Source organism: Xiphophorus hellerii, chromosome 18 (assembly GCF_003331165.1).
Source record: "Xiphophorus hellerii strain 12219 chromosome 18, Xiphophorus_hellerii-4.1, whole genome shotgun sequence".
In the NCBI taxonomy this organism is placed as follows: Eukaryota; Metazoa; Chordata; class Actinopteri; order Cyprinodontiformes; family Poeciliidae; genus Xiphophorus; species Xiphophorus hellerii.
In genome coordinates this window covers 3,328,986-3,343,117 of record NC_045689.1, presented here as the reverse complement: position 1 = coordinate 3,343,117, position 14,132 = coordinate 3,328,986, and the positions used below count along the sequence as shown (strand labels likewise).

General features: G+C 39.2%; 1 protein-coding gene across 1 annotated transcript in view; it reads left to right on the top strand.

Annotated features, from left to right (window-relative positions):
- Nucleotides 1-12,190, top strand: part of axl (AXL receptor tyrosine kinase) — a 46,681-nt gene extending 34,491 nt beyond the window's left edge. Inside the window, exons 11-20 of the mRNA XM_032590947.1 lie at nucleotides 694-823; nucleotides 1,029-1,120; nucleotides 4,168-4,263; nucleotides 4,995-5,072; nucleotides 5,309-5,401; nucleotides 6,137-6,258; nucleotides 6,714-6,823; nucleotides 8,565-8,724; nucleotides 10,218-10,354; nucleotides 11,541-12,190. Coding sequence (XP_032446838.1) covers nucleotides 694-823; nucleotides 1,029-1,120; nucleotides 4,168-4,263; nucleotides 4,995-5,072; nucleotides 5,309-5,401; nucleotides 6,137-6,258; nucleotides 6,714-6,823; nucleotides 8,565-8,724; nucleotides 10,218-10,354; nucleotides 11,541-11,997 — 1,475 coding nt within the window. The 3' untranslated portion in view covers nucleotides 11,998-12,190. The remainder of the gene's footprint in view (nucleotides 1-693; nucleotides 824-1,028; nucleotides 1,121-4,167; nucleotides 4,264-4,994; nucleotides 5,073-5,308; nucleotides 5,402-6,136; nucleotides 6,259-6,713; nucleotides 6,824-8,564; nucleotides 8,725-10,217; nucleotides 10,355-11,540) is intronic.
- The last annotated feature ends 1,942 nt before the right edge of the window (nucleotides 12,191-14,132 follow it).

Below are 14,132 nucleotides of genomic sequence, written 5' to 3'. Positions count from 1 at the left end.
TTAAGTTTTTCCCTTTTAATGTATTTCTAATATTTTATACCAAAGCTTAGTGGTATAAATGAAAAATCAGCAAATGTGGCAATTTTTAAAATCTGATTAACTGTCTAAATAGTAAATTTAAAAAAAGGTTGCTTCTCTGCGATTAGCACATTTAGCACTGCGTACACTAGGTTGATTGGCAGCACTAAGACCTTCTTCCATCTTATCAAGTATTTTTTGTGTAGTTTCTAGTGAAGATATTTTAGTAAACTGGAATTAAGACAAAACTAACAAGTAAATTTTCATCCTGATGTAGCAGCTAAATAATTTCTTAATATTGATGAAAAATTTCTAATTCCACTGGCAAATTATTTCACTTATAATATGGAAAAATGTTTTATTATAAGTGAAATAATCTGCCAGTGGAACTGGAACTGGGTTGCTAGGTAATGGGTTGGGGTTGCTAGGTAACGGCGCAGTGGAATATTCCACCAGTGAATTAGAACTTTTTTGTCGATATCAAAAAATTATTAATTTAAACAGGCTGCTATTTCTCACTGATTCATTTGTTGTAAGTTAGTCTTGTCTTATTTCAAGTGTACTAAGACATTTGCTCTAAAATCTAAACAAAAATACTTGGTGACATTTTATGTTTTTGCAGTGTAAAGACTTTGGTTGAGCTGTTAAACCGACTCTGTGCCCGTGTCCTTCCAGGTTTGTCAGATCCGGCAACGTTTTCCTGGCACTGGTGGTATGTAGTGATGGCCGTCACCGGCGCCGTGGCCCTCGCCATTCTCCTGGCCGTTTACGTGGCCAAGCTGCGGCGCAAAGAGACACGCTTCGGGTGCGTAGGTTTATTTGTCCTTCCTGTGGGTGGAAGGGAGGGACCCGGCGGCTCGGGCCAAACCATAAATATTTTCCGTCCCTTCCAGACTCCATTGCTTGTTACTTTCTGAGAGCCATTTTCTGCGTTGCGCCGCCACACTTCCAGTGTTGTTTACACACAAACCCGACTGACCACACCTGTTTTGCCGTTGTTGCGTTTGCAGGGAGGCATTCGAGCCCATGATGGAACGCGGGCAGCTGGTGGTGAGGTACCGCGCGCGCCGCAGCTACAGCCGCAGACCGCTGGAGGCGACACGTGAGTTCCTCTGAACGCACCTGGAACAGAAACTCTGAGCTGCATGCCCAGACCTGACTCCCTCAGAGTAAAAACACTTCATCCAGGGAGACTGGATGAGCGAGAAACACTGCACCTCCCCACGCACAATGACTGCTCTGTCCATCACAGTAAAAGATGAAGGGATACGGCAGGCCGTTTTAGCATAAAATTGGTTTCTCCACTTATATTTATGCTTATTACTAGTAATGAAGTAAACTTTTGTTCTGACTAGTCAAAGTTCTAATTAAAGATATCTTAAGATATAATTCAAAATGTTTTTAAGGGGCAGCTTCATGTAAAATCGACTTTTTTTAGCTTTCCAACATGGTTTAAGTTTTTCCCTCATCAAAGTCACACCTGCAGTGTTGCCTTGATTATTTCATGCAAGTTTGAGAAATCCTTTTATCTCCATGGCAACCATTCAGCTGTGTAAAACACCTGGGTGGACCTAGCCCCGCCTTCTAGATGCAGCTCCACTACTCACCTCCTTCAGACTAGCCAGCAGCGATTAGCAACTGCACATCAGCTAAGCTCATTATAGGAGCTACTTCTCAGTGAAACGCTGGTAAAAATCGTTAAAGGGTTAAAAGAGGAGCCATGTTTTGATGACTCCCTGAAGGCGGAGTTTCAGAAAGAGCAGGAGTTTTAATTGTAATTGGCTTGAACTCTCACCTTGCCCAGACAAGGTGTATCTGTTAGCGACACACACAGAAACTCATCTACCAGCCATGTACCGCCACAATGATCTCCGCCACCCATTTGTTGTGACCAGGATGATATGAAATAAATTTTCCGGTTCGTCCGTAAAGCTACACATCTAAAGCACAGCCACCCGCTGTGTTCAGTCTGTCCGCTCACCTGTATAAAAACACCTTCAGCGCTCTTCACCACCACTGGGAAGCAGCTGTGGGAGGAGAAAAGCTGCTGTACTCCAGGCATCACGCCAGTCATTTTAAGGTCCCCTGAAAAATTACAAACACCTGGGCATTATCATCAGTCAATAAAATCCTCCCAGGTTGAACCTGAAAATTGGACGTTATGCCGCCAACACTTAGCTTTTGTCAACAACTCAGAGGCGGAAGTGGTTGCTCTGCACAATGCAAATAATGTCCCGGCCGGAACACGGTGGGCAAAATAATAAAGCATAAATTAACGAAGCTTCGAGGCAGGAAAATTTTCCTCGAGGAATTTTAATAATCGAGGGACTTAAATTATTCGAGGAATCGCTTCAGCCCTAAATTGGAACAATATATAAATTAACTAATATGTGTAATCATAAACCAATTTCAGATATCTGGACTATAATTTGGTGAAACCAATTTTATGTTAAAACTGCCTGCTGTAGAAGCTGCAATAACAAATTTCAAGTGTTAAGAAAGCTGAAATGCTTCACATCAGATTTAAATGTTTTACAGTTAAATTTGTTTGTAAAAACTACCATAAACGCCCAAATGAAGATGAAACTTAGATTCATGAGTTGCAGTGACATTGAGGACCAATCAGAGACGATGATTTTGCGTTGCTTTGTTTACCGAATCCAGCCTGCAACGTTTCTTTGTGATGTTGCGACATCACAGAGACTCAAACCTGAAAACAAATGCTCAGATTTCACCCAGCTGGGTCACATTCAAGCCCCGACATTGTCCCCAGGATATTTGTTATGGTCCTTCTGAGCAGGTCCCAGCATGCTGGATTAAAACAGAAAGAAGGCGAGACTAACAGGAAGTAAACGATTCAGGAGGAGGAATGATAAAATGAAAAAGGAAGCGTTGGATTAGATGGATCTGATGCTGACCAGACGTAGTCAGATCCTGACGTTCTGGTTGTTGCCGCGACCGGACATACCAGCATGAGTCGCAACATGCCTGTGGTCTGAGCGCATTTTTGGGCCAGGCTGCGTCAGATTGATGGTGTAGCAGCAGCTGGAGGCGATCTCCGACCGTGTTGTTGTTCTGTCAGAGTCTGGAGGAAAACAAAAAGGAACGTCTGCCCAGCTGGAGGAAACATCCCAGCACACTGAGTCTTCAAATCCTTTCTTTAAATGACATTTTATGTTACTTTTGTCACCAAAAATTCATCATGCTGCAAAAACACAAGTATATTTTGTCTAGTTTCTACTGTAAATATCGAAGTACAATTGAAATAAAAGAAAACAAATTTACACGTACCTTTTCAACAAAATATAGAAGCTTGTTTTAAGCAAATAATTCTTAAATATTGATTTGAAAAATTCTAGTTCCACTGACAGATTATTTTACTTATAACAAAAGATTTTTCCATGGTATAAGTGAAATAATCAGCCAGTGGCATTAGAACTTGGTTGCTAGGTAACGGGCTTGGCTTGGCTGGGTTGCTAGGTAACAGCGCAGTGGAACATTCTACCAGTGGAACTAGAACTTTTTCACCGATATTAAGGAGGTATTGACTTAAACAAGCCTCCGTATCTTACTGAAAAGTTACTTCTAATTCAGTTTTGTCTTATTTCAAGTGTACGGAGATATTTACATTAGAATCCAGACCAAAAGTAAAAAATACTTGGTAGGATTTTGTGTTTTTGCAGTGCAGTTTAAGCACTTGACACAAATAAATAAATGAATCAAAAAAAACAAAGTTACCAATAATCTTAAAACTCGATGTCAACACATTACGTCTGAAATTAACCTTCAGTTCTGAGTTTTAAATTGATTCTTTTAAAAATGTTTTTCCTGTAATTTTTAGTTTGAACATGTAAATAATGGTGTCTTGTTTATTTAAATTTGAGCTAAACCATAACATAAAAAAATTAAAGGTTTTGAACAGGCAGTAGAAAGTTGTTTATTTTGTATTGGAGAAAAATATTTACAGCGATAACGAGTAATTGTTCTTCTAGGGCTGGGTCATAATCTCAGATTTTTTTTCCATACCAGACCTGATTTGAATAGATTGATATTCTTCCTTTCTTTTCTAAAACAAAATAAATAGGAGTGTGTAGATGCATTTTTTGCACATTTCAGCTGTTTTTAAATCCTTTCTGGTCTTTCCTCCAGTGAACAGCCTGGGCATCAGCGATGAGCTGAAACAGAAGCTCCAAGACGTGATGGTGGACAGACACAGACTCACTCTGGGAAAAACCCTGGGAGAAGGTAAGCACAAATATACACAGCTATATGTTACTGCCTTCACTGTAAAAACACTAAATACTACCAAGTATTTTAGTCTACTCTAGTTAAGATATTTTCACTCGAAATTACACAAAAATACTTTGTAAGATTTTGTGTTTTTGGTGTATATAATGTGTTCGCACTGCAAAATATTTCCAGTATTTTGGTAGTTTCTAGTGCAAATATATTTGTACCATTAAAATAAGACAAAACTAACTTACAAATTAACTAAAGTAACTTTTCAGCAATATGTAGGACCTTGTTTTAAGTCAACAATTCCTTAACATTGATAGAAAAATACTAGTTCCAGTGGCAGATTGTTTCACTTATGTCACAACATTTTCCCCCGAAAAAATGTAAATTATCTACCAGTAGAACCAGAACTTTTTCATCATTATTAAGGAACTTTTGACTTAAAACAGACTTCCATATCTTGCTAAAAAGTTATTTGTAAGTTAGTTTAGTCTTATTTCAATTGTAGACCAAAAATACTTGGTAAAATTTTGTTTTTTTCTATGTAAAACACATACAAACACAATATGTTAGCAAGTATTTTTGTGTAATTTCTAGAGCCAATTTCTTAACCAGACCAAGACTAAAATCCTTTTCAGATTTTGTGTTTTTGCAGTGTTGGTTGTGTCTGATGATTTGCTTTTTACAGAATCATTGTTTTATTAAAGTCTGTTGTTGCTGGTGGTGTTTTGTGTCTTCAGGGGAGTTTGGCTCTGTGATGGAGGGCCTGCTGAATCAGGAAGAAGCTGTTCTCAAGGTGGCTGTAAAGACGATGAAGAGTGAGTGAACATTAAAATAAATCAACATCCACATCTACAAATCTCTCAGTTTTAGAAATAAATTAGCTTTAGTCAGATGTTTGCAGAAGAAAAGCACAAAATTAAAATAGTTTGAAGTAATTTTGAGCCAAATTTCTGGGGTAGAACAGCTCCACCCTCATGGATTTATTATTAATCAGAAAAGGTGCAGAAAGCTTTGCAAACAAAGTGATCGATGTGAATCGTCACCCCTCCAGTTGCAATCTGCACGCGCTCAGAGATGGAAGACTTTCTGCGTGAAGCCGCCTGCATGAAGGAGTTCGACCATCCCAACGTCATGCGGCTCCTGGGTGAGGATCCTGTCACATCATGCAAATATTCTTCAAAACTTTCTCTCTTATCAAGTATAAGTACTAAGATTTTGTGTTTTGCTAATCCCTATAAACGGCAAATTCACTCTGGACTCACCACTGTGTTTATCAAACATTAGATAAAACTGAGTCGTTTTCACTGCGTTTGTTCATTTCTTTCAGCAGCTTTTAAATGTTTGGATTGAAAAATATCTTAATGTATTTTTTATTTTATTTTTTTCACATTTATGATCTTTGAAAAAGAGGAAATCAGTTTTGGTTAGTAACAGATTCGTTACTAGAAGAAGTGAAAGAATGCGTGTAAAAATAAAGGAGTTTTATGTAGCTGGTTTTTAAAAAAAGAACATGAACAAAAACCCGGAAATCAGGGTGCACAGTAAATTTTTGTAGATTGTACATATTTAATATGGTTTATTCACCAAAGCTGAACACTAGCAAGAGATTAAACAGTTTATTAGATTATCACACTGCAAAAACACAAACACACTTTCCCAGAAATTTAATAGAAAAACAGAAATTTCAGTTTTAAACGTTGCTAGAAAAAACCCCAGACATTTTGAGTTTGGTCTCCTGTTTATTCAACATGATTAAACTGGAGCTGAAATGACAAAGTGTGAACAAATTCTGCAAAATATGCTTTAGTTAATATAAAGCATTTTGTCAACATTTCCAATGTGTGGATGCTAAATTTTTTCTTTGTAACTTTCTTCTCAGGCGTGTGTCTGCAGACGGTGGAGAGCGAAGGTTACCCGTCGCCTGTGGTCATCCTGCCGTACATGAAGCACGGCGATCTGCACAGCTATCTGCTGTACTCCAGGCTGGGCGACTGCCCTGTGGTACGCCTGAAAACAAACAACCCAAAAGCACCAAGTCAGCAACAAACCAGCACTCGCAGTTTCACACACTTTATGGTTTCTAAGTTCACATGAATGTCAGCAAAACTGGATCCAGAGTTCAGCACAGTTGTAAAGTTTTTCTTAAATAAGCCTCCAACCACTCCCACCCTGGCAGCAGAAGCACTCTGAAACACTAAGTGTTTTTGGCGCCAGCTGTGAGCGATATGCATTAAATCCCCAGAAGAGCGGAGAAACTCTAATCAAAGCAAGACCTATAAAGAATGTTGAAACGGTTACGAAGTGGGCCAACTTTTAAAAACAAGCACACAATGGTTCCCTGAGGACCATCCAGTCAGTCTGCTGGAAAATTAGTTGTAATTGTAAAAACATGGACGCTGGCGCCCTCTGCTGTGAGTAACGCGTAAATGAACGCTCCTCTCTGTTCTGTCCTGCAGTACCTGCCGTCTCAGATGCTGGTTAAGTTCATGGCCGACATCGCCCGAGGGATGGAGTACCTCAGCAGCAAGAACTTCATCCACAGAGACCTGGCTGCGCGCAACTGCATGTAGGAAAAAACACTTCTTCCACTTTTCTCTCTCTCAGTTCCCCGCAGGCTGTCTCCTTCGCTTTCTCTCTTTCTTTTCTTACGCAGAGGGTAAGAAAAGAGAAAAGAGGATGTTTTGCTTCATCCGCTAGACGAAGCAAAACCGAAGAGACTTGAACTTTAATGGGGATTTATTATCAGAAATTCATATTTTTTGTACTTCCGTTTTGGTTTGTACTGCTTCTAAAAACATCCTGAGCGTTTTTAAGAAAAAGCTGCCAATAAGTTAATGTTTTTGATATTTGCACTACAAAAACACCAAAACTTACCAAGTATTTTTTTTTATCTGGTTTTTAGTGTAAATATCTCAGGACACTTAAAAACTAACTTAATGGTAACTTTTCAGCAAGAAATAGGAGCTTGTTTTAAGTAAATAACTCCTGAATATTTATGAAGAAGTTCTGGTTCGACTGATAGAATGTTCCACTGTGCTGTTACCTAGCAACCCCAACCAAGCCCAGCTCGTTACCTAGCAACCCAATTCTAGTTCCACTGGCAGATTATTTCACTTATAACCTGGGAAAATGTCTTGATATGAGTGAAATGATTTGCCAATGGAACCAGAACCTTTTCATAAATGTTAAGGAATTATTGACTTAAAACAAGAAAAGGTATTTGTAAGTCAGTTAGCCCCCACACCAGTAGAGGGCGCCCAAGAACATCAGGCTAGCATTTTTTAAATAATACAAACTGAACATGCAAAAAATGTTTTTGTAGTGGTGACACAAATAATGGTTAATATCTTCCCGTTGATGGCTGTATTTCCATTACAAATATGCGCAGAACTTCAGTATTTTTCTTATTCAATGGAAACACAATTCTGCAGTTGCCGTGTTTCCATTAAATAAGAAACGCAATTAAAATCACACGTGAATAAGTGAGTTTACACAATAACTCACTAAAACATAACGTGTAGTGCCGTCATACTCCTACCACTTCCTGTTGTCTTTTTCGTAGTTTCCTCCAGTAGAAACATCCGGCTGTTGATTATGTGACTCGATGCCAAAAATGTGTTTCCATTGCAGCTTTGCAAAATGCACAAATTTTGATATGGATGAAAAAAACACCTCTTCCTAGCGCTAAAACTTTTTATCGACAAACGTGAGTTTTTTCAAAATTGCTGTGTTTTCACAAGGAATTTTTTTTCCCATAATTCCCATTTATGTGATTCCGTGGTTAATGGAAACGGCTACATTTGAGGAAAAATAAAATATTAAACTTTTTGTAAAATCTCAATTTAGTGTTTATCAGCTGATGTTGCATTCAAATAGTTAAAATAATTTGGCAGACTGAAATGCGACTCTGCATTTCAAAATCCAAATATTTTTTTTAGCTTGCTACTCTTGTCAGGTGCCATAGTAACACTGGCCTGATGCAAACTAATTACAAATTATGCTAATGATAGTAGATACATTACACACTTGGATTAGCTTAGGAATGATAAAGCATTGACATGTTAATTGGGGAAGCCCCCCAAATAGAAATCTGCTGAGGGCCCCAAAAAGGTTTGGACCGGCCCTGGGCTCTACTGATGCTTTTCAAAGATGTACGGTTCTAAACATTGACAACTGAGCAGACTAAAAGAATGAGTTAGAGCAACAAAAAGGTAATGGACATGTTTTGTGTGTGCTAACCTGTTCATATGTGAGGATAAACATAACATGTGACCTTTAATAAACAAACATTTCCGTTTCTGCCTCAGGCTGAATGAGAACATGAACGTTTGCGTGGCCGACTTCGGCCTCTCCAAGAAGATCTACAACGGCGACTACTACAGACAGGGCCGCATCTCCAAGATGCCCGTCAAATGGATCGCCATTGAAAGCTTAGCAGACCGCGTCTACACAACGAAGAGTGACGTGGTGAGTACCTGGGCTCACCTGGGCTCACCTGGGCTCACCTGGACTCACCTGGGCTCACCTGGGCTCACCTGCAGTCTGTCTGTGCTGCTCACACCATGAAAACAAAACACATTGAAACAGTTTCACTTTGGCAAAGATCAGGCAAAACATCTGGATCCATTTACCTTTTAATGACACTAACAGGAAAAAAAACTCTGTAGGAAACTCTGAAAGAGAAGGGGTTATGTGGAGTAAATATGAGGAGTCAGTATCTTTCTTACAGTAAGCAGCAGTCAGATTGGACGAAGAGAGATTTGTCATGATAACAAATTTTAACTTAATTTTAATATTTACGTCATGTGTGATATTTTCTCTTGCTGTGTTTTTTTCTTGTCGTTTTAATTGTTTTATGCTGTTAAAAGCCCATCTGGGGATGTGGATTGCTAATTAGCTCAGGCTATAAATGTTAGTGTTCTGTTTTTGTTTGTACTGTGTCCCCAAGCGAAGAAGGAAAGTAGGAAAGAAAGGATTTATTTTAACAACACATTTATATTTCATATGACATCAGAATTTCACACTCTAAGAAACATTCACACAAAGTTAAAAACGAACTACCCAGCAACCACAGAACATTTTTAAAACACCACAGAAGGAAAAACTGAGTCAAGAAAACAAAACAAAAACAAAGTTTTTACTTTGTTTTTAGCCTTCAAAGTAAAAATAGTATCAACTTTTTCCGCCTGCTACGTTATCTTTTTTCTTCTACTAATATAAATGGAGAATTTTGCTTTTTCTTTCAAAGAAATTTAACAATTTCCACCGATTAGCTTCTTTTTTATTTATATATCCTGCACCAAATATAAAATCAGCTTTAGATCAATGAACTCCACACTGAACAAAAAAAGACTTTGAAATGATCTTTATTTCTTTTAATACAACAAACAAACAAAACCATTTTAACATTTTTGGATATACAATGAATAACACATCCTTACTACAAAAATAATGACTTTATTTGCTGGATTTCAGGGTTTTTATTAGCCCACAAATTCTTTGGATTTGACCATTTTGACCCACGTGAGAAAAAGTTTGGACAGAAAAAGAGCTGAATTAATCTGAAGTAGGAAAATGTGCCAGATTATTGATATTTTAGTTGAATTCGGTGACGTTTCTTCTCTGACTTTAACCAGTCAGCAGGAATCTGGTGCGATGTTTTTAAGGCCAAACCTCTGGGACAGACGTCAGCTGCTGCAGCTGGTAAAGTCATTTCATGCAAACTTCAGGACCTCAGAAGGACAACATGCCGATCTGTGAATTATGGGTATTTTTCTGTTAACATACAAATAATGATCTCCATAACCTGCCCACATCCACGGCTGTAACTCTTCTGTGAAGTTCATGTCCAACTGGTGCAGATTCATGTCTGAGGGAGGGAGGCGGCACTTCCTGACCTTTCCCCTGTGGGTTTTTCTCTCTTTTTTTGACCTTTCCCTCTGTCCTGTTTTCTGTCCTAGTGGTCGTTCGGAGTCACCATGTGGGAAATCGCCACGCGAGGACAAACGCCTTACCCCGGGGTGGAAAACAGTGAGATTTATGACTACTTGAGACAAGGGAACCGACTCAAACAGCCTCCAGACTGTCTGGACTCCATGTGAGTACGCTGGAAACAATTCATCGGAATAATTGATTACTGATCTAATTTAGTAACCAAATAATCATTACACTGCAAAAATATTAAATCTCAACAAGAATATTTGGTCTAGTTTATAGTAAAAACATCTTTATTACACTTGAAATGAGGCAAAACTAACTTGCAACCAAATTTTCAGCAATATAAATTAAACAATTCCTTAATATTGATTAAAATATTTTGGTTGCATTGGCAGATTATTTCACTCCTAACGAGACGTTTTCTCATGTTATAATTTAAATAATTATAAAAAGTAATAAAATAGTAATAATAAAAGTAAATCAATAAAATAAATCAATAAAATAATACGATCTTCAATAACTGAAGAATCTAAATTAATGAGTTACAACAACATTTAATTTCCTCATTGGGATTAAGGAAGTAATTTGAATTTGAGTAATCTGCCAGTGGAACCAGAACTTGGTTGCTAGGTTACGGGCTGGGCTTGGCTGGGGTTGCTAGGTAACGGCGCAGTGGAATAATCTACCAGTGGAACTTTTTAATAAATATTCAGGAGTTATTTACTTAAAACAAGACTGTATATCTTGCTGAAAGGTTCCGTGTAAGTTAGTTTTGTCTTATTTGAAGTGTGAAAAGACAAAATTAGACTAAAAATACTTGGTAATATTTTGTGTTTTTGCAGTGCACTTCACTCCACATTTATTATTTAAGAGAATAAATGGACTGAACTTCCTGAAGTGTATATTTCTGAGCCAAAATGACGGTGGATTCTAGAGTTGTGCTGCTCAGAAGCAGAAATGAGCATTTTTACATTTTCTCATGTTACAGCCCCAGACATCAATGCCTCAAAATTAGTCCATAGTTGTGAAATGGACATAAAACGACTCCAGTCGTAACAGAAGCTCTTTACTTTCATTCAGATTTTTTCTTTTTCAAAACTTCATTCCTGCTTTTCTGAGGGGAAAAATATTGATTGTTTGTTTTGTTTTGAGAATAACTATTCTCAAAACAGTTATTCTCTGTGTACTTGGACAGATTTTTGGCAATATTTATTCATACTTTGCTAATTTTGTTTTGCTGTGTAACCATAGCAACAGGGTGGTTACACAGCTGATTGACATAGGAAAAGCTGAAAATGATTTAGTTTTTTACTTTTTAATTCTAATGGTTTCTGTCCGACCTGCAGCTACTCTCTGATGTTCTCCTGCTGGCTGCTGAGCCCGAAGGACCGGCCGTCCTTCGAGACGCTGCGCTGCGAGCTGGAGAAAGCCCTGGAGGACCTGCCGGACCCCCAGGACCCGGACGAGATCCTCTACGTCAACATGGACGAGTCGTCCTCGGAGCTGGGCGCCGTGGGCGGCCGCGACCCCGCCGAGGCCTCGCCGCTGTGCCTGAAGGGACTGGAGTCGGTGACCACCGCGGAGGTCCACCAGCCCAACCGATACGTCCTCTGTCCGCGCCGCGAGGCCGCCCGGGCCCTCTCTGACTCGCAGGAGAGCCTGGACATGCCGGTGTCGTCGTCCACGGCGACGCTGCCGCTGCAGCCGTCCTGCCACGCCACGCCGGACCGCACCCCGGCCCCCACCCCGACGTTTGAGCTGCTGGAGGACATAGAGGCAAACAGGAGGATGCCCTGGCAGTAACTGAGCCAAAACACAAACTCACCACAGCATGCTCATGGCTCGAAGGTTTCCTCAAGCCGATGGGAGGATTTCCAAACTGCAGGAGACGCTCACGGTTTTATGCTGCAGATCCGATATTTGTAGCACAATCTGGAGCTGCGTTTCCATTACAAATATGCGCAAAACATTTTTGATCCTCTTCTAATGTAAAAAAGAAACAAAACTGAATTTTGCTACCACAGCATTTCCTTTAAAGGCTCCAGCACCATGTAAAACCAACCTTCAGCGTTACATCATGTTAAATTGTTGGTCCCTCATCAAAAACAAACCTGGAGCGTTGCTTTGATTCCTTCATGCATGTTTGAGAAATCCTTTTGTTTCCATGGCAACCATTTAGCTGAGCAAAACGCTTGGGTGGACCTAGCCCCGCCTACAAGGCGCAGCTCCTCGCCCACTCAGCTCCTTCAGACTAGCCAGTAGTAATTAGCAAACAGCTAATTGGTCTCAGAGCAACGCTGGTAAAAACGTTAAAGGGTTAATAGAGGAGCCATGTTGTGATGACTTCCTGAAGGCGGAGCTTCAGGAAGAGCAGCAGCTTCTTAAAGTGACAAAGACAAAAAAATGTTCAAGAAATTTTACTTAAAAGTAAAATGTAAATGCTACATTGTAAAAATAAGCCACTCTGTGCCTGGAAAACACATATTACTGCCTCACCAATGCAAACAGTTTCTTAATCCATGATTCCAATTTGCTGAATTTGAAGGTGAATGGAAACGCAGCTATGAATTTTCTCCTCCTTTGCAACAAAGCGCCACACTCTCATCCGCCGCCATGCTGGACCAAACCTCTGTGAAACCAGCTGACACTGCCAGACCGAACTGACCGCACTCAGATGGACGACTCGTTTTCATTCGGTTTATCTTTAGACTGTAAGGTATTTTAATGATATATCTGTTTAAAATACTCATTCTTTACACTGATATGTGTACAATCCCAGATCCGTCACACTGCGCCTGCAGAGAGCAGAAACATCGACTTAAAAACGTTTCACATGGCCTGGACTTTTCTACGCTTTTCATCTTGTTACAACCACAAACCTGAAACATGATTGGAGATTTATTTAAGAAACCAACAGCAGAGTAGAGGAGTTCAAACCAGAGTCAATATTTAGAACTGATCATTACTCCAACAGGTAATCTGGTGGTGCTTATAGCTAAATATTTAGCTAGTTATACTTACGTTTGAGCCTAAATATTTAGCTTTGAACTATTTTTGCTTAGTAACTAGATATTTAGTTTAAGCCTAAATATTTTGCTTGCTAGGTTAATATTTAGCTTCAAACTATATATTTAGCTATTTACACTATATGTAGCCAAACTGACTAGTTAGTTAGCAAACTAAATCTTTAGCTTCCAACAGAACTTTTCTTAGCTTGAGGTTAAATGTTTAGCTTCAAACTCTATATTCAGTTTGAAGGTAAATATTTAGCCTGTGAACTAAATACTTAGCTTGAGGTTACATATTTATACTTATCTCCAAAATAAATATTTATCTACTTCAATAAATATTTTGAAATCGTGACCATTCTAAATAAATAACAGTGAAAATATGATCTTTTTAAAAAAAAACTGTTTCCAGTTGTTTTTCTCTTAAACAAGCAAAATGACCCAAATTATTGCTGTCAGTTTTTGACTCTTTAACGTTACAAACGGCAGAATCACATAAAATCCCCGGTAGAGATGTTGTGGTTTGTGGTTGTGACAAAACGCTGAAAAAGTGAGAGTCTGAATCTGAAGCCAGTCCTGAAACTCCAGAGGTTTTACTGTCAGTTCTGGGCCGAGCCATGAGCACATGGTCCTGATCTCCGGTTTGTTCCCAAAACTCAGGAACCGGAGAGCGAAAACAGAGCTGGGCCGGTCCGGTCCGGTCCGCAACAAATACTATCCTGCACCTTTCCTCCAACACACCGGAGTCACGGCCTGCATGACCCCTGATGGGGGACATTTATGACTGTTCATTGGGGTCAATGTAGATAGACTTTTAAAAGTTCTCTAGGAAAAACCTTTGACATTCCTGAATTTGAAATATCAAAATTTTGCTAGAAAAAGCTCTGAAATTTTCTATAAAGAAATTGGCCGATTTTTGTCTGATTTTCA